The sequence below is a fragment of the Balaenoptera borealis genome (genome assembly GCF_965194805.1).
Source record: "Balaenoptera borealis genome assembly, chromosome: 2".
Lineage (NCBI taxonomy): Eukaryota > Metazoa > Chordata > Mammalia > Artiodactyla > Balaenopteridae > Balaenoptera > Balaenoptera borealis.
The window spans coordinates 44,531,453-44,556,921 of NC_138867.1; the positions used below are offsets into that span (position 1 = coordinate 44,531,453).

The 25,469-nt window shown below is 35.8% G+C and overlaps 1 protein-coding gene across 3 annotated transcripts in view; it reads left to right on the forward strand.

Annotated features, from left to right (window-relative positions):
• The window catches only part of MTREX (Mtr4 exosome RNA helicase), a 132,997-nt gene that overhangs the window by 102,492 nt on the left and 5,036 nt on the right, over positions 1-25,469 (forward strand). For 2 of the 3 annotated variants that reach the window (XM_082382215.1, XM_082382217.1), the window contains 6 exons: positions 2,075-2,185; positions 3,348-3,536; positions 7,690-7,853; positions 13,029-13,134; positions 16,223-16,279; positions 17,214-17,376. In XM_082382215.1, the coding sequence (XP_082238341.1) occupies positions 2,075-2,185; positions 3,348-3,536; positions 7,690-7,853; positions 13,029-13,134; positions 16,223-16,279; positions 17,214-17,376 (790 nt within the window). The other variant, XM_082382216.1, reaches the window with a different exon arrangement.

Genomic DNA, 25,469 nt, shown 5'->3' on the forward strand with positions numbered 1-25,469 from the left:
AAAAAATCACTTGTGCCAAAAATACATAACCTGAATCTGATGATTCTTCATGATTACACAAACCTAAACTGAGAAGCATTCTACAAAATAACTAGCCTATAGTATTCAAAAATGTCAGTGTCTTGAGAGTCACAGAAGAACTGAGAAACTGTTCCAGATTAAAGAAGAACAAAGCAATATTACAGCTAGGTTCAATGCATGATCCTAGTTTGGCTCCATAGAGTGGTGGGGGAGAAGGGAGGGCAAAAGACATTATTGGGAAAGTAGATGAAATTTTAATATGGACTGTCGATTAGATAATATCAGTGTATCTACATTAATTTCCCTCTTTTAATACTTGTACTGTGGTTGTATGGGTGTGTATGTTTGTGTATATGTATATACATAAATATAGAGAGAGAGAATGTTGTAGCACATGGGGCAAAATACAAATAATTGGTGAATCTGAATAAAGGTATATGGGAGCTCTTTATCCTATTCTTGCAATTTTTCTGTAAATTTGAAATTATATGAAATGTTAATACCATAAAAGAACAAAAAAAGGTGGAGAGTATTCTAGATTAAAGAAGACTAAGAGACCTGACAACTAAATGTAATAAATGATCCTTGGCTGGATCCTGAAACCAAAAGTAGTAGTAGTAGTATCCTGGCTCCGAACGTAGTAGTGGTGGTGGTGGTGGTGTTGGTAGTCGTGGTAGTAGTGGTAGTAGTCTATAAAGGACATTATTGGATCAGTTGGGGAAATTTTAATATGGACTATATATTAGATGATGTATTATTGTTAAATTTTTATGATTTCATAATATTGTGGCTATGCAGGAGAAGGTGCTTGTTCTTAAAAGATACATGTTTAATTGGGTCCCATTGGTTTATTTTTGCTTTTATTTCTTTTGTCTTGGGAGACTGATCTAAAAAAAATATTGCCACAATTTATGTCAGAATGTTTTGCCTTTGTGCTCTTCTACGAGTTTTATGGTGTCATGTCTTATATTCAAGTCTTTAAACCATTTTGAGTTTATTTTTGTATATGGTGTAAGGAGTGTTGTTATTTCATTGATTTAATTGCAGTCATCCAGCTTTCCCAACACCACTTGCTGAAGAAACTGTCTTTTCTCTATTGTATATTCTTGCCTCCTTTGACATAAATTAATTGACCATAGGTGTGTTGGTTTATTTCTGGGCTCTCTGTTCTGTTCCATTGTTTATCCTCATTTTTTAAATGGGGAGACTGAAGCTTAAAAACTCTAGGTGACTTGATCAATGTCACACAAGTAATTGAAGACTGAATTCAAACCCAGGCAGTCTTGACTCCAGAACCCACATTCAGCCACTATACCATTTTGTTTAGTAAAACACAGTGAATATATTTGTTATCAGCAAGTGAATGACAGTTGTTTTTCCAGTGGTGATCAGTGTAAAGGTAAGGAGACCAATAAGCTGACAAAGTTGGATCTGTGAAAATGTTAACCTCTCCTCAGTTTATAGAGTCTGAATTTAAAGGGAGCAAATTTAAAGAAAGCAAATGGTATTTTTCATGGTGAGGGAAGGGTATTCTTATCAGGAGAAAGCATGGAAGAAAGTTTGAAGATATGTTTTCTTCAAGATTATGTCTAATGGAGTATACTGTTTTCTCTGCTTGAAATACCTCTTTTCAGCTCTTCATTCTGGCCCATCCAGAGATTACATGAGTCTTACGTGGCCAACTAAACCTAAATAGACCTAAATAGGAGTCTTTCCTTCCTCTGTAGTGCTATAGTACATTTAGGTATTCAAAAAGTAGCAAGTACTGAGGGTACAAAACTGAATAAAATATGGATTCTGTGTTAAGGGAATCACTTATTTTTATGTACCATTTGTTTGCCTGTTACTTAAAGGTTTGAATTTGTTTTTACTTTTTAAATATAGTTTCTACTAAGATATAAGCTTCCACAGTGATTACTGTCTACTTATTATACCTGTCACATATTGTAAATGCAGTTTCCTTTTAAGAATTCAAGCTAAATTTAAGAAATGGCAGAATTTGAAAACGTTCAATTTTAATTGTAACATATATATATAACTTTTCTGTTGGTAGGTAGTTCCAGTTTTGGTGCATCTCCTGTCTGCTATCAGCAGTGTTAGGCTTTACATTCCTAAAGACCTTCGACCACTGGACAATAGACAGAGTGTTTTAAAATCAATACAGGTATACACGTTAATTTTATAAATTAAATATAAATTTTATGTAAATATAAATAGGGTTTATAACAAGGCAGCTGATTTGCTTTTAAATATATTGCTTTCTTTCAGAAAACCTATAAACACTACCAATAGTGGCAGTCATTTTTAACAAAGATAGTGGCAGCAGATCTATATGTAGACTGTCCTCTCTTTGAATCTAGCAACAAAGTCAGGCTAAAGGAGGGCTCACAGAGGAAAACATGGCCACTATTGTATGTTAAATATGTTTTGCTTTATTCGTTATGAATGAAAATAACTATAGAGTGTATTTAAAGTTTTATGTATAAAATCATGTGCCAGGACTTTTAACTACTTTATAGTATAGTTAATACATGGATGAAATAGTTTTATTTTCAATAGGAAAAAATAAGATTTTATAGAAAATTTTATTTTCCGGTAGGAAAATCAAAAGGCACTTTGTTAGTTGGTTTAGTTGGTTAGTCAATAAATATTTGAAAAGGATTTACTATGTAGTGAAGGCTATGTACTAAAATCTGAGAAAGCAGGATGCTTTCAGTGTACAGTAGGAATTTTTAAGCTGTGGTCCATGGGTGGGCTTCTTGAAATGAATAATTCTCTTGACAGTTTTATAAAAAGTTTTTGTGGGTAACTCCCCCCCCCCTTTTTTTATTTCTAACTGGCCAAATCCTATCTTACCTTTAAGCCCTATCCAAGACCCTGAAAGTCTCCCAGTGGGATACCAGCCTATAGTGACCTATCTCTTCCCTGAACTCACGTGTTCATTATATTTAATAGTAAAATCATGTTACAAAAAGTTTAGTGATGGGGATCTGGACCCTCTGAAAGTTTATATCTTTCAGCTCAGTAGTGCCCTCCCTAGGAATCAGCCCCAAAGAAGTAATCAGAATATTGAAAACATTTACACTTGAGATGTTCAATACAGGATTATTTATAATGGCAAGAAGTTACAACAACCTAAATACACAATGATGGGCTTTATCAGTAAATTGTGCTGCATACAGAACTATTCAACTTTAAATATTAGAATTATTAATAAATTATAATACATGTCTGTACATAGAAAAAACATAAAAGGAAGTATTTAGTTTAGTCTTAACTAATTTTGTATGTAAGATGAAAAATGAATTTTAAATATTTTGTTTCAGGAAGTTCAGAAACGTTTTCCTGATGGTGTTCCCTTATTAGATCCTATTGATGACATGGGCATTCAAGATCAAGGACTGAAAAAAGTCATCCAGAAAGTAGAGGCTTTTGAGCATCGAATGTATTCTCATCCACTTCACAATGATCCAAATTTGGAAACTGTGTATACGCTTTGTGAAAAAAAAGCACAGGTACGGCAGAAACTCTTTTATCATAGAATTCTAAGTATTTCACTATATAAGTGAGTCTATATTTTTCATTTTCTTTTCCTATTGGTTTCATCAGCTAAAGCAGGAAAATGTCTAGCTATCTTTTAAGTAAACTATCAACTCTTACCAGTTAAAAAAAGTTGATCACTTTAATTGAGATGCCATTCGCATAGCATAGCCTCCCCCCGCTTTTAATGCATACAATTCAGTGGTTTTTAGTATATTCACAGATATCTGCAACTATAACCACTGTCTAATTCCAGAACATTCTCATCACCCCAAAAAGAAGCCTCATACCAATTAGCAGTCACTCCCCCTTTCCCTACCCTCCAGCCACTGGCAACTACAAATCTCCTTTCTGCCTCTATGGATTTGCCTATTCTGGAGATTTCATATTAAAAAAATCATACAATATGTGGCCTCTGTGTTTGCCTTCTTCCACTTAGCTAATATCTTCAAGATTCATCCATGATGTAGCATGAATTTGTATTTTATTCTTTTTTATGGCCAAAAAATATTCCATTGTATATATATACCACATTCTGTTTAACCACTCATCAGTTGATGAACATTTGGAGTTTTTCCACTTTTTGGCTATTATGAATAATGCTGCTATGAACATTTATGTACACATTTTTGTGTGGGCATATCTTTTCATTTCCCCTGGGTGGAATTGGCATAGAAATGCAGGTCAGTGAGTAACTCTGTGTTTAACTCTATGTTTAACTTTTTGAGAAACTGCCAAACTGTGTTCCAAAGTGGCTGCACCATTTTACCTTCTCACCAGCAATATATTAAAGTTCCAGTTTCTCCACATCTTCACCAATATTTGTTTCGTCTGTATTTTTAATTATAGCCATCCTAGTGGTATGAAGTAGTAGTTCACCTTTTTAGGCTAACTAGCTATATTCTCTAACCAGTAAAAGCATTCTTACAGCCATTCTGAATAATGAATTTAGAAAAAGCTTTTTGAAATGAACACATTTCTTTCCACTGTCCACTTCTCTTCAATAGAATCTTTTGTATCTACAAATGTCACTTCCTCCTTGAAGTTTATAACTCCTTGCTATTATGCTTTTTCAGCTTTTATCACATGCTGCTTTTATCATGTTTGTCTTCTTGTCTCACAAACTAGATTTTAAGCTCCTTAGGCTCAGGTGTTTCATTTTAGCTTATTTGTACTCTTCCATATTTCCCATAATGATCTATTTTTATAAAGTAGATGCCTAGTATTTATTGAATAAATAATATAAGTAGAAACTTCTTGGCTTAATAGAGTAATGTGTTCAGTTCATAGTTTTACAGCACTGCCCCTTTCTAGCTTTTTGTGTGCTAACATGATGTGGCCCTGTGCCATGTTGGGCACAGCAGGTGTGTTCTCAGTGAACATGTAGCACACCACACTGTGGCCCACCATGAAGGTTTCTTGTCAAGATGAGGAAACTGAGACACAAAAAGCTTGAGTATACTCAGTTGTCATCCTGGCCTCATCTATCACCGGGACCATTGCAGCAGCTCCCTCCCTGCTTCCAGTTACTCCGTACCTGACCACCAGAATCATCCTTAACAGTTTCAACACAGGAACAGAAAGACTTGAGTTTGGTTGAGTGGTGACTGGAAAGTATCCACGGAGAAGGTGGTTTGAAGCCACAGAGAAAGGCATTATCTGAGCCACTCAAATATAACAAAAAGGCCCTAGTGTCTGGTTGAAAGACTGGCTAAATAAACTTGTTATGAAGACTGCAATACATGGAAAAAATGCTTATGCAGGAACATTAAATTTAAAAAGTAGGACCTGAAATCATTGTGGACTATGATTACAATTTAGCAAAAGTAAAAATGCACACCAGAAAAGACTGAAAGGAAAACCTTAAGTGGTTGTGTTTGGGCAGTGAGATTATAGTAGGTAATCCTACTCCCACCCACCCCCCATTGTCTGTAATGTGCTTATATTGCATTTCTTAATGAAAGAAAACTACAAAGAGTTAACAACTTAGGGGGAAAAAACAAGTCTTTTTTTTTTTAAATGACCTCCTGACCTCCTAGCGACTGCAGGATAAATTTGACATTCCTTAGCCCTGCCTAGGAAGCCTTCAAAATCTGACCCCTCAACTGTCAACATTTTAAGTGCTCATACCCTCTGATTCAGCTTTCCCAATTTCTCAGACTGAAACTACAAAGTGAGGCAGTACAAGGATGTTCTTGTAGCATTGTTTGAAAAAGCAAATGAATGTAAACAACCTCAGTGTTCATCAGTAGAAAATTAGATACATGAATTATGCATATCCACACAGTGGGTATCAACATGGCCATTAAAAAAAATGAGGTAAATTTTTTTTTTTTTTTAATTTACTTATTTTTGGCTGTGTTGGGTCTTCATTTCTGTGCGAGGGCTTTCTCTAGTTGCGGCGAGTGGGGGCCACTCTTCATCGCGGTGCGCGGGCCTCTCACTATCTCGGCCTCTCTTGTTGCGGAGCACAGGCTCCAGACACGCAGGCTCAGTAGTTGTGTCTCACGGGCCCAGTTGCTCCGCAGCATGTGAGATCTTCCCAGACCAGGGCTCGAACCCGTGTGCCCTGCATTGGCAGGCAGATTCTCAACCACTGCGCCACCAGGGAAGCCCAAGGTAAATTTATATGTACTTTTTGGAAAAGAAATCCTAATTGTATTGAGTGGAAAAGGAAGCTGACCTCACTTCTGTGGGAAGAGCCCCTGTACCTGTGTATTTATTCATTTACAGACATGGATATCTGTGTTCTTTTAAAGTATGTAGAAAAAGATCTAGAACAGCATTATCCAGTAGAAATATAATACAAGCCACTTAATGTAATTTTAAATTCTGTAGTAGCCACTTTAAAAAAATAGTGAAAAGAAACAGGTGAAATTAATTTTAATAAGATTTTTATTTAGCTCAATATGTCCAAAATATATTTCAACATGTAATCAGTATAAAAATTACTATGGTAAAAATTTTAAATAGTAGACTGTCTTCTACCAACCTAAAGCTTTATATGCCTCTGGGTACTTAGCACAGTCTTCTATGCTAATACAGGTGCATCTTCAATTAAAGGAATTTTAGAAGACAAATTTTTTTTTTCTGATAGGCCTGATAAATCATGCTAGGTAGTATAGAGTTATCTAACATATAAAGCATTTCTTCTTATCCTCCTAGCATTATGACAATATATCTGTTCATAGCAATGTAAATAATTGCTAGGAGTTTAGTCTGATAGCCTGGGTTTGAATCCCATCTTTTATCACTCACTAGCTCTGTGATCTTGACCAGTATCTTGATCTTGGTAATCTCTGTCTGCCTCAGTTTTCTCATCTGTAAAATGCACATTTAATATTAGTTACCTACTTTATATGATTGCTGTAAGAATTAAAAGAATGTAAAGCACTTGAAGAAACAGGATTTATAGTTAGCTGTCAACAAATATCAGTTACTGACCACCATCATTGCCTTCAACATTTCTGCTCCTCAGTTGAAGCTTAATAAATCATCTGCAAAATTCCAAAGTCTTTTGAATTTCTACTTCTCAATCCCTAAACTTTTCTGTCCGTGTTTTTCTGAACTTCAAGCCTCCACTTCAGGATCACAGTGTTTTCTTGCTCTTGTACTGTCATCCTCTGTCACAGTTGAAAAGTATGCAATATTTACTGATTAATGGAATTTTAAAACTCATCTACCCTATAGGATGACCTCAAAATAACATTTTCCTTTTAGGCATTCATCTCTGTCTGTAGAATAAAGACCCATTCTCTTTGCTAAATCCATTTCCAGCTTAGGCAGATTTGTTATACAATTTGAGGGCAAAGAGAAGCAACACTTCTCAGGGCATCGTAAGGGAAATATAAGTAGTTGAGAGATAAGATTCATATACTCTCATCTTTCTTTCCTTATTCTCTGAGTTACCCCCTCATTCCCTAAGGATGAAAAGCTGGAGTTGGTGTCATTGCTACCTCAGATACATCATTCCTCTTGTGTAATATCCTGGGACAGTAAGAAACTCCTGTGTTCTCCTCCATGTCCCCCGGCCCCCAATATAATATTTTTTGTTTCATTTCATGACTAAACACCATTTCATTTTTTTACCTTATTACTGAACTTCTTTTGTACTTTTATATGCCTTAGATTGCAATAGACATTAAATCCGCAAAGCGAGAACTAAAGAAAGCAAGAACTGTCCTACAAATGGATGAGCTCAAATGTCGCAAACGTGTTTTAAGGAGGTTGGGATTTGCTACGTCTTCTGATGTCATAGAGATGAAAGGACGAGTGGCTTGTGAAATAAGCAGGTAAAACCTGGTTCTAGAAAACTGATTCTAAAATGGGATACTGTTTTTAAAATGAGGGCTATTAATCTTTTGGAAAAGGAGCTATATTAAAAATATAAAGTTGTACAGTGCCTTCCATATTAAAATACAGGTTCTGATCATGAAGTTGAGAAATTAGAAAGGGAGAATAAAAATCTTTTGAATCCTACTAATTAACACAGACACCATTAGTACTTTTGTATGTTTCCTTTTTCTTTATTTTAATGCATTGTGGACTTTTTACATAATTGTAACCTTAGTTTATATATGGTTTTTGTATACTTTTAATTATTTTTACAATTATGAACATTTTCCCCCCTTGAAACTTAATCTAATAATCATTATCCTTTTTTATGTAAAGTTTTGGTCTAACAGTAGGGTATTAGAGTATAGCATATTATAGGCCACAGCTTGAAATCAGATATAAACTTTTGTAAATTGGATATAAGCTGTTGTCTATTTTGGTAATCTTTTACCAGATTACGAATGACCTTAAAACTAAATGAGTTAAAACAGAAGTCATTTCATTCTCTCTGATTGTTTCTATGGGTCCAAAATGCTGGAAGGGCTCTTTAAGATGTTCTGGCTCAGGGTCCCACTTGACTGCCATCATCTTGAAGATACTTATTTTGCCATAGTCATGACCATTATTCTCGATGAGTCCATAAAAGACATCTTGAAACAGTTTTTATGTTCTCACCAAGGCCCTAATGGATGGGGCCAGAGAATTACAAGCCTTGTAGATGGTTTTGTATATTCCTGATGAAGACTTATTCATATTGTTCTTATTGATCATCTGGTTCAGATATGAATTCAGATATCGGCAGGGGCCAAGATTCTGTGGCAAACAGGACAGTTCTAGGCCACCAGAAGGGGGCAGCGACTACCCAGCCCCAATTAATTATTACAGAATAATGTGATATCAGAGTATTCAACTTAGAAAAGTCAAAAATCCAGATTTTTTTTTTTTTTTGGTGAAATCTCTTGATTTTTAAATGTTCACAGACTAATTCAAAATTATTTTTTTAAGTCCCTGTGCAAGCGAAATAAAACGTTTCTTCATGTTAGATTTGGCCTACAGGCTTGTAGTTTTCCTTTAAGCTGTGATAAAATTAAGCTTTCCTACTTTGTACTTAAAGAAACCTAGGCACTATAAGGTTAATCATTTACCCAGGATTAAATTTAGACTATAACACCAATCTACTGATTTGAATGCCAAAATTAATGTTATTGGAATTATTTCTTTGTGATGTTATGTAGTATTGATATTTAATAGTTAATATAGAAATTAATTTCTGTTAGATATCTACAGCTAGTTTTAGTCTTAGAAGAAAGAATATTTAGAGAGATAGTGATAACAATATCACATATCGAAGTACGTTACCTTTCCCCCAAAATTTGCCTCTCCCTCTGGTCTGTCTTGCTGAATAAGACCCAGCCACTAAAGGCAAAAACTGGGGAGTCGTCCTAGATTCCTCCTCTTCCTTCTAGCTCTCTTCTCACATCTTCATGATTGTTTTCTCCTACCTCTGTGCTGTTTTAACTATTCCCACTGACTAAGGTGCATCCTGTTAATAAGTCTCTACAACCCATCCTTTATACCCTTGCTTTCAGAATAGTCTTTCCAAACCATAAATCCTACCATGTCATTGTTTGGTAAAAGCCTCTCAGTGATTCTGTATTGCTTTCAGAATAAATTCCATAATTTAGTGTATTCTTGACTTTCCCTTTCTATCCTGTCTCTTGCCACATTTCACACATGGTGTTTCTTTTATTTAACATGACCTTTTCCTTGCTCCCTGTTCCTGCATAATTTTTTTTTAAGATCTTCTGAAACTTGCTTTGAGTTTCTTCAGTTTGATTTTAGGCTCCTCAACTTTTTTTTGCATAATTGCCTATATAAATCTCTATTAAATTGCTGTCCTGTGATTATTATCTTTCTTATCTGCCTCCCGCATTAGACTATAGACGTAGTCTCGCCTTATTTGTATTTTTGTCCTTTTGTCTTGACTTAACTCTCAGTTTACCATTAGGAACCTGTGTTTAGTTTTTGACTTTATTTTTGAGTAGTTATTACTGTTTATAAACATTGATAGTTCATGACTTTATTCTTTTTTAGAAATCTTATGAAAAATAGGAAATTTGCCCTTTTTTCCTTTTCTTTTTTTTTTTTTTTTTTAAAGAGTAACACCCTTATAGTTACTGGATGGATCCATTAAACCCTTTTATAAATGTAAGATACTCTATGGAACCTTGATTATAGAATTCTAGAGACACCATCACTGTAGTCTTTTTTCAGCTTTCGTTGAACACAGTTGAGAATTCAGAATTTTTCATTTGTCATCCACATGGCAAAGAGAAAAATAACAGAAAAAGATGTTTTTGCAATTATTACGCAAATCAGAAAATTAACACAAAGAGACAAAAAGCACTCGAGGCAAAGTGATGATGGTAAAATTGATCATATAAGCAAAATCTCAGACCCTAGGTAAATTCTCACACTCAAGAGTCAGTGAGTGAATAATATATTTCTAAGAACAAGAAGAAAAATTTAAGATTTTTATAACTTTACTCTCCTTTCTGGTCAACATAAAGGACTTAGTTATGTAATGTTTTGTGATAAGAACTTGGGCCATCCCATTTTGCTAAAACGGACTTGTGACTTTATCTTTCATCTTTTGTATTTGTGGCAAAATTTTCCTTGATACAATTCTTAGTTGGTCAAATACTGAAGATAGTTGTAAATACAAGGAAATTGATAAAAAAACAGATGACGAAGAGATGAAAATAATTCTAATCTTTATAATATAAATCTATTGTTTTTATAATATAAACATAAAAATAAACAAATGGGACCTAATTAAACTTTAAAAAGCTTTTGAACAACAAAGGAAACCATAAGCAAAATGAAAAGACAACCCACAGAATGGGAGAAGATATTTGTAAACAGTTCCACCAACAAGGGATTAATCCCCAAAATACACAAACAGCTCAATAACAAAAAAAACAAGCAACCCAGTCAAATGGGCAGAAGATCTAAATAGACTTTTCTCCAAAGAATACATACAGATGGCAAAAAGCACATCAATAGATGCTCAACATCACTAATTATTAGAGGAATGCAAATCAAAAGTACAATGAGGTATAACCTCTCACTGGCCAGAATGGCCATCGTCAAAAAGTCTACAAACAAATTCTGGAGAGGATGTAGAAAAAAGCGAACCCTCCTACACTGTTGCTGGGAATGTAAATTGGTACAGCCACTATGGAGAACAGTATGGAAGTTCCTTAAACTAAAGATAGAGGGACTTCCCTGGTGGTCCAGTGGTAAAGAATCTGCCTTACAATGCAGGGGACGTGGGTTCAATCCTGGTTAGAGAACTAAGATCCCACATGCCGCGGGGCAACTAAGCCCAAGGGCCACAACTGCTGAGCTTGCGCACCTCAACTAGAGAGCCTGCGTGCTGCAAACTACAGAGCCCATGTGGTCTGGAACCCGCGCGCCCCAGCTACAGAGCCCACGCGCCCTGGAGCATGCACAACACAACTAGAGGGAGAAAACCCGCACACCACAACTAGAGAGAAGCCCACACGCCGCAACGAAGACCCGATGCAGCCAAAAATAAATAAAATAAATAATAAAATAAATCTCAAAAAAAAAAAAACTAAAAATAGAGCTACCATATGATTCAGCAGTCTCACTCCTGGTCATATATCATACTCCGAAAAGATACAGGCACCCCAGTGTTCATTGCAGCACTATTTACAATAGCCAAGACATGGAATCAGCCTAAATGTCCATCTACAAATGAATGGATAAAGAAGATAAGGTACATATATACAATGGAATATTACTCAGCCATAAAAAAAGAATGAAAGAATGCCATTTGCAGCAACATGGATGGACCTAGAGATTATCATACTAAGTGAACTAAGACAGAGGAGGACAAATACCATATGATATCTCTTACACCACGTGGAATCTAAAAAACGATACAAATGAACTTATTTACAAAACTGAAACAGACTCACAGACTTTGAAAACAAACATATGGTTTACCAAAGGGGAAAGGTGGGCTGGGGGGTAAGGGCAGATATATTAGGAGGTTGGGATTAACATACAGATACTACTATATATAAAATAGATAATCAACAAGGACCTACTGTATAACACAGGGAACTCTACTCAATACTCTGTAATAACCTATATGTGAAAAGAATCTGAAAAAGAATAGATATATGTATTGATATATGTATAACTAAATTACTTTGCTGCACACTTGAAACTAACACAATGTTGTAAATCAACGATACTCCAATATAAAATAAAAAATTTTTTAAAATCTCAATGTGAAAATGTACAATTATGGAGCAAAGAAGATGGCCTTTCTCTCTTCAGTGAAATTATGACTTGTCATAGTCTTTTAAAATACTGTATTTAGATGATGCAAAAGAAGAACCAAAAGTAAGGGTAAGCTAGAACCTAAAAGAGATGTGTTTAAAATCTGGAGTCAGTAATATGTTTTGACAATGCAAGTGCAAGAAGAAACAGAAAATGATAAGCTAGTACCTATTATAGATATGTTTGAAATCTGAAATTGTATTTACTAGATGGATATACTCCAGATTCATAGATAACAGTCTTGATGAGCAGCAATTTATAACATTCTCAACACTAGGAAACTGTGAATAAAATGTGTATCTGCTATGGGTACATTCTAATTAAGATTTCTATAAAGTTGTTTTTCATTGTCTATTTTTTAAATTATTTGTAAAATAATTGAATTGAGTTGAAAACCATTTAAAAGGTCCTTGGACCTGGGTAATAAATGCTAATGACTAATTTTTCTGGTATTCTGAGAGTTAAGAAATGATTCTTTATTTCAATGAATATCTGCATTTTGGTATTTGCTAGAATGGGCTCTTTATAGGAAACACCCATTTCACGTTTATTATTCATATATTGGTAAATATAAAGACCTGCCATTTCCTTAGTTAAAAATCTTTGTCACTCCTCACTGACTAGTCCTCATGTTCAAATAACATATTTTATTTAAAACTATATCTTAAGGATGTGTGAGTACATGTGTGTGTTTTTATATTCTGACATTTGGAGTTTACTCCCTATTTTTTGTTTGTTTGTTCATGGTGGTATAGTGCTGATGAGCTCCTTCTAACTGAGATGATGTTTAATGGCCTTTTCAATGACCTATCTGCAGAACAGGCAACGGCACTACTAAGCTGCTTTGTGTTTCAAGAGAATGTGAGTTAATAGATTTAGCACATCTTATTTGTTAATTTACATGTCTTATAATTTAATATTATGGGTATTTTAATTTTTAAAATATGCCTGCATATTTATATATTATAGGTAATGTTATTAGAAATCAATGTAACTATAACCCAAATTTAGTAAGAGAGAATTAATTAAATGTATATTATCAGAAAAGAAAGTAAACTAGAATTTTATTTATAGACAATAATCATTAATCAGATTCCAAGTTAAAAATTTGTTCTATAACCCAGTGCATTATTTGAAGGTCTAGATTAGTCAGACAGTCCAGAAGGAAAAAGAAAAGGTAAAATTAGGCAAAACTAGTAAAAATGAAAAGGGAGTGAGGTTGAATTAATATTCCTCCTCTCAATTTTGGAGAATAACTGTGAGGCAGCTGATTGTACTAGAGGCTGAAGTCTTAGTTTTCATTGGCAAGATTTGAGATAATGGCCATACGATTCTCATCACTGGCTTGGCAGTAATTTTTTCATGTGAGTAGTTAGTTGACTTTCACCAGCTCTTAAGAAATCAAAAAATGAAATGCCGGATGGACCAGAAGGACACTAATCATCGTTTACTTTATTGCAAAAGCCAGTATGATTTATTTTAAAAAGTAAAATGCATGTTTCACATTTCAAATTCAAAACTTTATTCATTGTGTATAAAATTGACAAAATAAGAGTAAGACAAGCACATTTACCTTCTAAAAATAATGTTGCTATTATATAAATTTTTAGAGAACCTTTTACCATATACACTTAGTTTAACTTTTAAAAAAGTAAATTGTGTAAGACAAATTTGTTTTGCAGTTCTGCTGTCGATCTGTTTATCCATTAACTATTTCCTTATTTATTAATCAGATCAAATACATAACTTCTTGGAGGAGGTAGGTATTTTCTCTCAGCTCTCTGATTACAGATCAGAATTACAACTGCAGTGGCAATGATTACAAATAGGACAGTGACCCAAAAATGATTTATGCTCTCGTAAGAATGCCTGCTGTGCACCCATGAAGTAATTTAATTTGCATGTGAGGAATGCATTTCTTTACAAAATATTATGTTTGGCTGTTGTTTTCCTTAGGTTCAAAATTTTATTACATTAATTTCCAAGATAATTGTTTAGAATGTTTGTCCAGTTTTCTTTGAACAGATATAAGGTTAAGAGATTATTTGGGGATTGGTGATCTTCTGCCTGTGTCAAACTTTGTCTTGTGGCTAATTTCTTATACTGTGCTTTTTTTTAATGTGGCAGTAAAAAAAATCCTGTCTTCTGAGAGGCCATGTATGTTACCTCTTCACCGGAGTTGGGCCTAGCCAAAACACAACTCTTAAATCTTGGGGCAAGATGTCACTAAATGTAGTTAAGATTTGTTCAGTGAAGCCCCGCTATGTTATATGTAGTGTCATCAATTCTTGTGGTGGTGCCTTTCAACATCAAAATGGATAATTGTACTGAAAGTACCGTGGAATTCTGTTGATACTTTAAAAGTATGTTTTCTAGCCAGAAAGGAAGGTAAATATAGGAAGATACTTGTCATAAATGCTGATAACTTCTGTTTTAAAACGTGTTGTTTCTAATACTGTGCCCCCTTATTTTTTATATCATTAGAAGTAATTTAAAGATTACACAGTGTTTATAATATAAATATCAAGTATCTTACAAATATTTATTAAGCACCCACTGTGCAATGCAGATACCTAGACACTAGAAAGACAGCAGAAATTTTTGCTTTCATGATACTTTCATGTATGCTAGTTGATGAAGATAAACAATAAAGAAATAAAATACACACATTATGACAAAAGGTGATGAGGGTTTTGGAGAAAAGTGAAGCAGAGGAGGCAGATAGAAATTGTTGCAAGGGCTGGGGTTACTGTTTTAAGTAAGGTGATTAGAAAAGGCCTCACTGATAGAGTGCCATTTGTATTGAGACCTAAAGGAGAGATAGGGAGCAAACTGCACTCACCTGGTAGGAGAATATTGGTAAAATGACACGTAGCTTACTTACGTCAGGACCAGTGCCTTCTACTTACAGTGACCAGGAGAGGGGAAGAGATCAGTAACTGTTGATTGTGAATGGACACAATGTCAAAGACATTTAAGTCTTGTGTACTTTTCACTAAACTGAGATGTGGAGTTCATTCATGATACAAATCAAAACCAAGTCCTATATAAATACTGATGCTCAAAATAAAGGCAGATCTATTACAACTAACCTATAGTTGCTTTTTTAAAATTTACCTATAATTACTTTAAATTCTGTCTCACACATATATACATACATATCTACATACATACCTTTCTTGTAATAATTTTATTTTTGTATAGTAAGTCTATCTTTGTCAAAATTTGTTCCTTAATAATAACTTTATTCTAATCACAAGTCTATAGGTTTTGAGGACCTTACTCTCTTTGACAGCATAAGAAACTAACACAGAATTCAAGCAGCTTGTCCAAGTTTATTTGACTAGTTAGTAATAGACCTGAAACTCTCATTATTCTAACTGAGAAATTGATAGACTTTCCACTAGTGGGAAGACAATAATAAGACTACTGAAACTCATCTAAACTTTTAAATATTTTAAAAGTGGTTAGAGAGCTAGAAATATCTGGGTAAAACTAAAATTGAGGACATTATTTCTAATGTTCTTTCTCCAAGATTTTTAGTTTCCACAGAGTGAGAGTTGCCTAGAAGCCAAACTGTTTCAAAAATCAAAGTATGATACAACAGTTTATAAATGTTGATGTAACTAAACTACTATGCATGTTTACAATATTTTCTCTTCTTCAGTTCCATTTATGGTCACAGAAAATAGCTAGTTTAGCACACTTTGCAAATTTAGCAATGTAATATTTTCCTCTGAAATATAAGAGAATAGTATAATTCAGGATGAGAGGAGTGGTAATTTTGCTTACACAAACTAAGTTGATTAGAAACTAAATGCTAATGACTGAGGTCTTATAATTTGAAATTAATGGATATCATGAAAGCTTTGTTTTGTTTATAAAAGCAGATAGTATACACTGCATTTTAAACTTGGGTTTTACATACAATCTTCCTTTTCTTTTATAGTCTAGTGAGATGCCCAAATTAACAGAGCAATTAGCAGGACCACTTCGTCAAATGCAGGTAAGATTTTTTTGAACTACATATTTTATGAATAGTATGTTGTGAAATAAACGTTTGTGACAGTCTAATCATAATATTTATTATTCCACAGAGACAGCTTCCTTCAGGATTAAATATATCATTTGATGTTAATCTTGTCATTTACTGCTGTTTTGATAACATCATTTGTAATTTTTATTTTAAAAATCAAACATTCTCCCTCACCAGAATGTTAAGTTATATAGAGTTGCTGGGAGCACAGATTTAACATTGCATAGTGTAGATAGGCTATACCAACAATTCAGTGTCTGCATCGTTTTCCTTGGTGTTAAGAATAGCATCTTGATAGATTTAGTTAGCTTACTTTTTTATACATTTTTCCATCTCAGTTTACAACAAATTTTAAAATCAGGTTTTAAAATCTGTTTTAGCCTAAGAAATGATTTATTTCTGGATCCTCAAAGCCACAGTAGTTTATAGTAATGAATTGGTCTCTTTTATTATTTTTCTTAGGAAGAATGGTTTTATCTGTCTTTTCAACATTAGACAGGGAAAGATGAACTATAAGACACTGCAAGAGAGGAATGAAAAGTGAACATAAAAGGAGGCCCCTTTAATGGAACATTTAACATTCCTTAATATTACTAAGAAATTTAAACTTCCAGAATCAGGGAAGTCTTAATAGGCCTAGGAGTTTTTGACCTTCTCGATTACCAAGGAGAAAAGAATGAAATCTAACTTCCTATTGTAAGGAAAAGGAAATATTAAGATTTACATTTTTTACTCAGCAGTGGAACAGGCACTGTGGCTACTTAGAAGCAGAGTATCCAAATTGCAGGCTTATTACCTAGGAAGAAAAAGGAACCTTGTAGAATACTGACTTTGGAAACCTAAAGAAAAAGTGATATGGGAGATCTTAAGTAAGAAATTTTAAGTATATCTTTTATCTTCAAAGGAATGTGCTAAAAGAATTGCAAAAGTTTCAGCAGAAGCCAAATTGGAAATTGATGAGGAGACTTACCTAAGCTCATTTAAACCTCACTTAATGGATGTAGTATATACCTGGGCAACTGGAGCTACATTTGCCCATATCTGCAAAATGACAGATGTCTTTGAAGGTATGGTTAAATTTTGTACACATACATTTCTTTCTGATATAAGAAATATACTTAGGATGGCATTGATTTACTAAACAAGAATAATATATTATTTTTAATTTTTGATAATAAAAGGAAATCTGCCTATGTAAATCAAAAATATTCTCCACGAATCCTTTGTATTAATTAATAAGCTCAGTCTGCTTATTATAACAGTTTATGATCCTGTGCCAGAGTCTCTGCAATCACAGATAAGGCCTATTTATGTGGGTATTTTTACTTTTGGTTTTATTCTCTTAGTAATAACCTAATGGCTTGCTATGCAATTCCACCAAAAAATAGCAGAGCTAAAAATGCTGTCCATCATTGCATTTCTAAAAGCAATCAGAACTGTTACTCAACTGAAGAAAAATTTTAAATGAAGAAGTAAAGGTAAAGGGAATATATAAGGAGTAATTATAAGTGAATTACAAGAAGCAAATAATAAGCACAATATTTAAAGAAAACCATATTTAGAAATGCTGTATTCATTGCAAAAAGATTGGCTTAACGCAGATTGTAGATATTTATAATGGTGGATTGTGTTACATACCGATTGTGTGTATACTATGCTTTTTACCCGATATTATTAAAGACTAATAGATTACTGAGTTTATGAATCTCTGCAACAGAATCAACTATGAGCCTTTACTTCACTACATTGAATTTTTTTTTTTTAATTTTTTTTTTAAATTTATTTATTTATGGCTGTCTTAGGTCTTCGTTTCTGCGCGAGGGCTTTCTCCAGTTGTGGCAAGCGGGGGCCACTCTTCATCGCAGTGTGCGGGCCTCTCAACTATCACGGCCTCTCCTGCTGCAGAGCACAGGCTCCAGACGCGCAGGCTCAGTAATTGTGGCTCACGGGCCCAGTTGCTCCGCAGCATGTGGGATCTTCCCAGACCAGGGCTCGAACCCGTGTCCCCTGCACTGGCAGGCAGACTCTCAACCACTGCGCCACCAGGGAAGCCCCACTACATTGAATTTTAATGGGTTTTAAGGTTTTAAATATTATAGTTTATAGTATATTATTTTTTAATTACGGTGTGCTGTTCTGGTCCTTTCCCTAAAGTTTATTTCTAAGCCTCCATTAAATGGTCATTAGTGTTACGGTCCCAGAATCTTTTTCTGAATACTGTATTCTGTTACCAGGGTGGTCATTATTTATTAGGTAACTACTGTGTGTCAGGAGTTGTGCTAATAAGCATTTTATATAATTTAGATCTAATCACCAAAGTAGCACATCAGAGTAGATATTATTTGCACTTTGTGCAAGGAAACTGATTTTTAAAAGGTAAATAATTTGGTCAAGGTCATGGAGGTGTATGTACTACATGATGGCACTATGATTTGAATTCTGGCCTCTGTGACTACAAGCACATGATAGTTGATAACTTCATCTAAGAACCATAATACCTTATCTTTGAGTTTTGGACCACCTAGAGACTTCTTAAAGACTACCTAAAATTATACCGTCTCTATCCACTGAAAATTCATGCTTGTAGGAATGGTAATAAGGTCTATAATAATTGATGGTGGGTAGCTACTGTTGAGGCTGTGAGAAGAGGGAAGCATGACATCCTCATCTCACCTGTGAACATTGCTTAACACGCAGAAACCCAGGTAGATGTATGACAGCTTGTGTGTTTCAGAGACACAAAGGCAATCAAGTACAGCATCACCACTCTTCAGTCTAACTTCTTTTTGGAACATAAGGATGAAACTAATCACTGTTCTGTGCCTAAATTCTATGACTTGTTAATGTAATAGCTCATATTTGTATATCTGCTTCTCTGAGAAGGCAAACACAATGGCATAAAACAATAGTGGTGTACTGTTTGTTTTGTTTGTTTAAGAAAAATGAAGGGACAATAGGCCTAGAAATATAGGAAGCCTTATAAAATTACCTTTGTGGATTATTTTTCTATGTACTTAAATGAAAAAGTTACCACAGTATGGCAGATAAATCCTAAACTGCTAAATTGAAGACAGTCTGTATTTTTTTAAATTAATTAATTAATTAATTTATGTTTGGCTGGGTTGGGTCTTCATTGCTGCACACGGGCTTTCTCCAGTTGCAGCGAGCGGGGGCTACTCTTCGTTGCGGTGTGCAGGCTTCTCATTGCGGTGGCTTCTCGTTGCAGAGAACGGGCTCTAGGCACACAGGCTTCAGTAGTTGTGGCTCGCGTGCTCTAGAGCGCAGGCCCAGTAGTTGTGGCACACGGGCTTAATTGCTCTGCTGCATGTGGGATCTTCCCGGACCAGGTCTCGAACGAGTGTCCCCTGAATTGGCAGGCGGATTCTTAACCACTGCGCCACCAGGGAGGTCCTGACAGTTTGTATTTCTGCCACCTATGAGTTGATGTTTTCCGCAACATACTAGCAATTCCTGAAATCTATTTCAGTTCCTGAAATCTAATTCCTGAAATCTATTTCAATTCCTTGAGGCTATTTCAGTGTCACAGTTTGCTGAGAAATCTAAGATTAAAAATTGAGGGATTCAGTTTATGACTTGAAATTGAGTCTAACATCAACACAGTTTTCATGATACCATTATATCAGCTATACCTTTTCTTTCTAAAATTGGGATAGCTCATAAAAGCAAATTATGTAATTAAACAGCAAAAAAATAACTGAGAACCTTGATTTACTTAGGATATTTTTTTCTCTAGCATACCATGTCTCCCCGCCACAACGGTTTTTTTTTTCCTTTTTTTCTTTTTACTATGTTGTTTAGTGCATCCATTTCAGAATTGCCATTCTCTCCTCATCTTGTTACTGTACATGCTTTATATAATTGGAAAAATACTATAATCAAAGCTCTAGCCCATAGTATAGTGTGTCTTTATTTTTACAGGCAGAAAATGACTGCATTGGAACTTTTTAATGTGCTCTGGTCAAGTGTCTGATCATGTCATGTCATGAGCCTCAGGAGTAGTTTTAAGTATTTTTCAAACATTAGCTGGAGCTAGTTAACATTGTAATGATTAACACCATATGTTTGGGGGATGTCTGATGTAAGAGAAGAGTTTATACTGTGATTCAGTTGAGGAATTTTGAACACTTCACATAAATAATTATTGCCTCTGTTATCACCCTGGAAAAAATGATAGAATATAATCGTTTCTTATTTCCACCAATTAAATTTGGATAACAATTAAAAGTATATCTGTATGGGCTACAGCCTAGGGTTTCAGTCTACTGATCCATTGTAATAGATCCATTGTAACCTAGACAGGGCCATTGCTATTTATTTCTGTCTATACAAAAACAATATTGTAGTCTTCACTGTGCATGAAGGGTTTGCTTTCCACTAAGCACATGTCATCAGGAAAGCTCCTATGACGAATTATCACTTGAAAGTGTTTACTGTACTTCTGCCTGTCATAGGTTTTTTTGTTTTGATTTGTTTTTGGCTGCGTTGGGTCTTTATTGCTTTGCATAGGCTTTTCTCTCTAGTTGCGGCGAGCGGGAGCTACTCTTTGTTGCAGTGTGTGGGCTTCTCATTGAGGTGGCTTCTCTTGTTGTGGAGCATGGGCTCTAGGCGCGCGGGCTTCAGTAGTTGTGGCACGCGGGCTCAGGAGTTGCAGTTCACGGGTCCTAGAGCGCACAGGCTTCAGTAGTTGAGGCGTGCGGGCTCAGTAGTTGCAGCATGTGGTTCCTAGAGTGTGCGGGCTTCAGTAGTTGTGGCACACAGGCTCAGTAGTTGTGGCTTGCAGGCTCTAGGGCACACGGGCTTCAGTAGTTGTGGCTCGCAGGCTCTAGGGCACACGGTCTTCAGTAGTTGTGGCACACAGGCTCAGTAGTTGTGGCTCGTGGGCTCTAGAGCGCAGGCTCAGTAGTTGTGGTGCACAGGCTTAGTTGCTCCGCGGCATGTGGGATCATCCCGCACCAGGGCTCGAACCCGTGTCCCCTGCATTGGCAGGTGGATTCTTAACCACTGCGCCACCAGGGAAGTCCCTGTCCTAGGTTTTTAAAGCAAATGCTGTTTGGCACATTCCTACTCTCTGCCCCCACCACATGGTCTTCTCAAATGCCTTTCCACTAGCATAGTTTTACCCTTTCTTAGGAGAGGGTACATCAGTGTTAGAAGGGATTTTCCAATGGATTTGTTTTTTTAAAATACTTTTGCTAATAATAATAGAGTAACATTCTATTAGTATGTATCTATTCTGTGTTTAAATTTTGGCACAGTTTTAGTACTAAATGACTTAAGAATTAGTACCTGATACTTACTCATTTAATGAATAATTAACTGAGACCCTAGTGGGATCAGGAATTGTGCTGGGTGCAGCGCAAGCAACAGCCTCTGCCCTCCAGGAATGTTTTCAGCCTAAGCTGGGATCTAGTGGTAAATGACTGCGGGAAAATATAATTATGATCCTAACCTCAGGCCTCAATAACCACGTAGATAGGAGTTATTAAATCAGATTCAGGGCCTGAACTGTGGGGAACCACTTTTGTGAATGCCAGAAAGCTGGAGGTAGAAATAAATACCTCTCCAGATAAAGAAATGTGTTGATTTCAATCCTCAATTAGAATGATGTTAAGAACCTCATGAGCCTGATGTTTATAAAATTACCCTTAAAGCATGTGTGCTCAAATGTCCATCAGTGGGTGAATAAATTGTGTTTTATCCATATAATGGGACAGTATTCTACTATAAAAAAAAAGTGAAGTACTGATTCATGCTAAAATATGGATGAACTTTGACCAGATTAAGGGTCTAAGTGAAAGAAGGTAGACACAAAAGCCACCTATTGTACAATTTCATTTATGTGAAATGTCCAGAATAGGCAAATCTGTAGAGACAGAAAGTAGACTTGTGGTTGCCATGGGCTGGTGGAAGGGGGGAAGGGTGTGACTGCTTAATGGATATGGGTTTCTTTTTGAGTGATAAGAAGATTCTAAAATTAGATAGTGATTATGGTTGTACAATTCCAAATATACCCAAAACCACTGAATTTGTACACTTAATTAAAAGGGTGAATTTTATGCCATGTGAATTATATCTCACTGTGAGTTTTTTCCAGAGTGGTGATGTAAATCTGAGGATAAAAACAGGCAGTGACACTGGTGTACATGCTTTAAAGTGGTAAATTTTATGTGTATTTTACCACAATTTTTCTTCAAAAGGCAGTGACTGGTAGGAATTCAGTTCTGCTTTCCACTCTGGCAAGACCAGAAAAAAAGATTTGTAACAAACCGTTAGGTTGTTACTGTGTATGTTTCTGGTCAGCTTCAGATAGCCTGGGGGGATGGGTCATGGCTTTGTATCTCTTATCTAACACTTAATCTAGGTGGTCCTGATTGATGAGGCAGAATGATTTCCAAACCTGGGAGTAAGGAGAACCGTTGTATTACAGAGAACTGCAGTAGGTAGGAAGTATGCTGGGTAATTCACTTCTTCACCGTAGGCTTCATTCATCCCCTTTACGCTGCAGGCAGCTATGGACAGTGTTTGTACACACACGGTGATTTGTTGACAAGACTGAGGCCAGCAGCCACAGCCATTTTATGTGCAACCCTGTACCACCTGGCCTCATTTTCTTAATTGTTCTCATGTCATCTGAAACTGTCAGAACTCATTTTCCAGAAATTGAGTGGGAGTGCTTACAAAGTGTGGCAGTGCTCACTCGCTCAGACATTCGTTTAGTTTCTTTAGCTTATCTTAGCAATATACTTCATGTGGTTTGGCCTCTGATAGCTTTTGCAGATCCTGGCTATTAACATGAGTTTCTCAATTTGTAGAAATACCAAAACAATATCAGGTTATCTGTGATTCCCAGTACACATTTGAAATCAGTCAAAACAGAGTTTGTGAGCCAGGGCACCTGCCTCTCCGATGCCCTGCGCAGCAGAAGATTTATAAAGGATTTCTTTTCAATTCTAAATGACCTGTGGAATACACTCTGTTCCTTTTTAAAGTCCTATATATATTTACATTTTTAACCATTACCTAATTTAATTCTCTTCAAATAGAAGTGTTTGCAAAATACACATTTAATATCTGGCTGCATGAGTCATGCAATATTCATTACTTTCATTACATTCCAGCCCCCAGCCTCTCTCTAGACACCCAGAAGTTACTGCGACTGGATTTCCTCTTCCAGTGAGAGCAGGACTGGAGCTCAGCATTCCTAGCACCTGAGAACAGAAATAACGAATATAGCCAACATTTATTGAGCTCCTGTTGTGTTACTGACACTTGTTAAGCACCCTACATGCATTATTTCATTCATTTCTCACAATAACCCCATTTAGGTATAGGAATTCTTGTTATCTCCACTTTATAGATGAGTAAACTTAAAGTTTTTAATATGTTAATAGAGAAGATTTGGAAGGAAAGTATTGAGTTTACTTTTGGGAACTGTTGAGTTTGAGGTGCCTATAATATGTCTGGGTGATCAACTTTTCGTTGGCAATAGTATCTAGCTGGAATTGATAGCATTGTTTCGTGTTTGTAACAGTTGTTTTTATAATTATGGCCTATTTATAAAAAATAAGTGAGCAGCTTTCATTTACTTAAGTAAAAAGTGTTACAGCAAAAATGAGTGATACGCTAATGACTGAAGTTTGTGAAATAATACCTTTAAAGATAAAACTTAGGGTCTACAAGTGATTATCCTAATACAGAAATATCACACATGGACCATCCAGAACCTTATGTTTGAATCCGGACTGAAGCAGACTCACCAGTGCTCCTACTAGCATTTGCATTAATGGTATCAAAAGATTTTTAAGCAGTAGAGGAGCACCGTTCTTCCTGGGATGCAGTGGGTGGGAGATAGGCTCCTTACCTGCCCTTGTTGTGTTGCTTGTGCCTGCACATGGGTGCCCAATGGCAGAGGGAGTAGGAGCTGAAACGCTCATCCAGGGGAAGAGATAAAGAGGTGCTGTCCATTTTTCAAGTCATGAATTTACAGTGGAGCTAGGAGATGCCCCCTTCTGATCCTACAGTGGCTGGTGTCCATCTGGCAGCCTCTTGTTCCTAGGGAATAGGCTAATCCTCTTCTTACCCATATTTGTAAAGCTGGTTGGTTGTGTTTGCTTCATGGTTTTGCTTTCAGCCCCATCCTTTCCCCCATTGCAACTTCAAGCTGTTTTGTGCATTTTTATCCTGTCTCACCCAGGTAACTGTCCTCCAGATGCCATTCAGACCTGCTTTCTCTTTTTCCTTCTCTCTCTCTCTCCCTCTCTCCTTTCCTCATTTGGGCCATTAATTGAGCTTTCTCCTTCCCTGGTTCTGTCCATAATTTTCTCAGCCACGGTCACAGCAAAAACAAACTGGTATCTTCAACTTTTATAAAGGTTTTAGCTTGTAAAGGTCCAAGATTCTTCTTCCATGAACTCTTAGCCTCAGAGTTTAAAGGGAAGCCATTGCTCTAAAGGGTGGCTAATACGGTTCTCTCTGCCATTTCCGATGAGGGTATCAGATTTCTTTTCTAATCCTAGATGTAAAACTGTTAACCTGAACCTGAATGGCATTAACCACCTCTAGGGTTTCTCACTTGTAAAATGGTAGTAGAATGTTGGAAGTGGCTAACGACAGTCTCTTCCTGCTTGGAAACAACATCTTCTGTGAAATCACTATTTTTTTCTGTTAAAGGTTGCTAGTAAAAGAAGCAGCATTTGTTCTGTTAATTTTCAAAATCTTAGTATAGTTTATTGGTGTCAGAATGAGTTGTCTCAGTAACAGGAAGTAAACACCAGGTAGATATCACATAGCTGCTTCCTCATTCTCTTGGAGACCTGCTGTGGAGAGGACACAGCCACTGCTTACAGAGAACTTTCCTTCTGAAACACAGTTCCTTTTTTCTAGTCATGGAGAGAGAATTAGGAAGCAACTGATATTCTTGTTTTTCCATCTGCCTTATGCACCACCAACCTGGATCAGTCTAATAATTCACTTTCTCTATTCCTATACTTTCACAGCAGAGTTCTGCTGGAGAATAATTGTATAGTTGGTGTCATCAAAAGCCATAGTCTGTAACCTCAGAATCACATTAAACCTTCCTAGTAATAATAGAAGTAGCAGGAGGAGGAGGAGATTATTGAGCACCAGCTAGGTACACTTT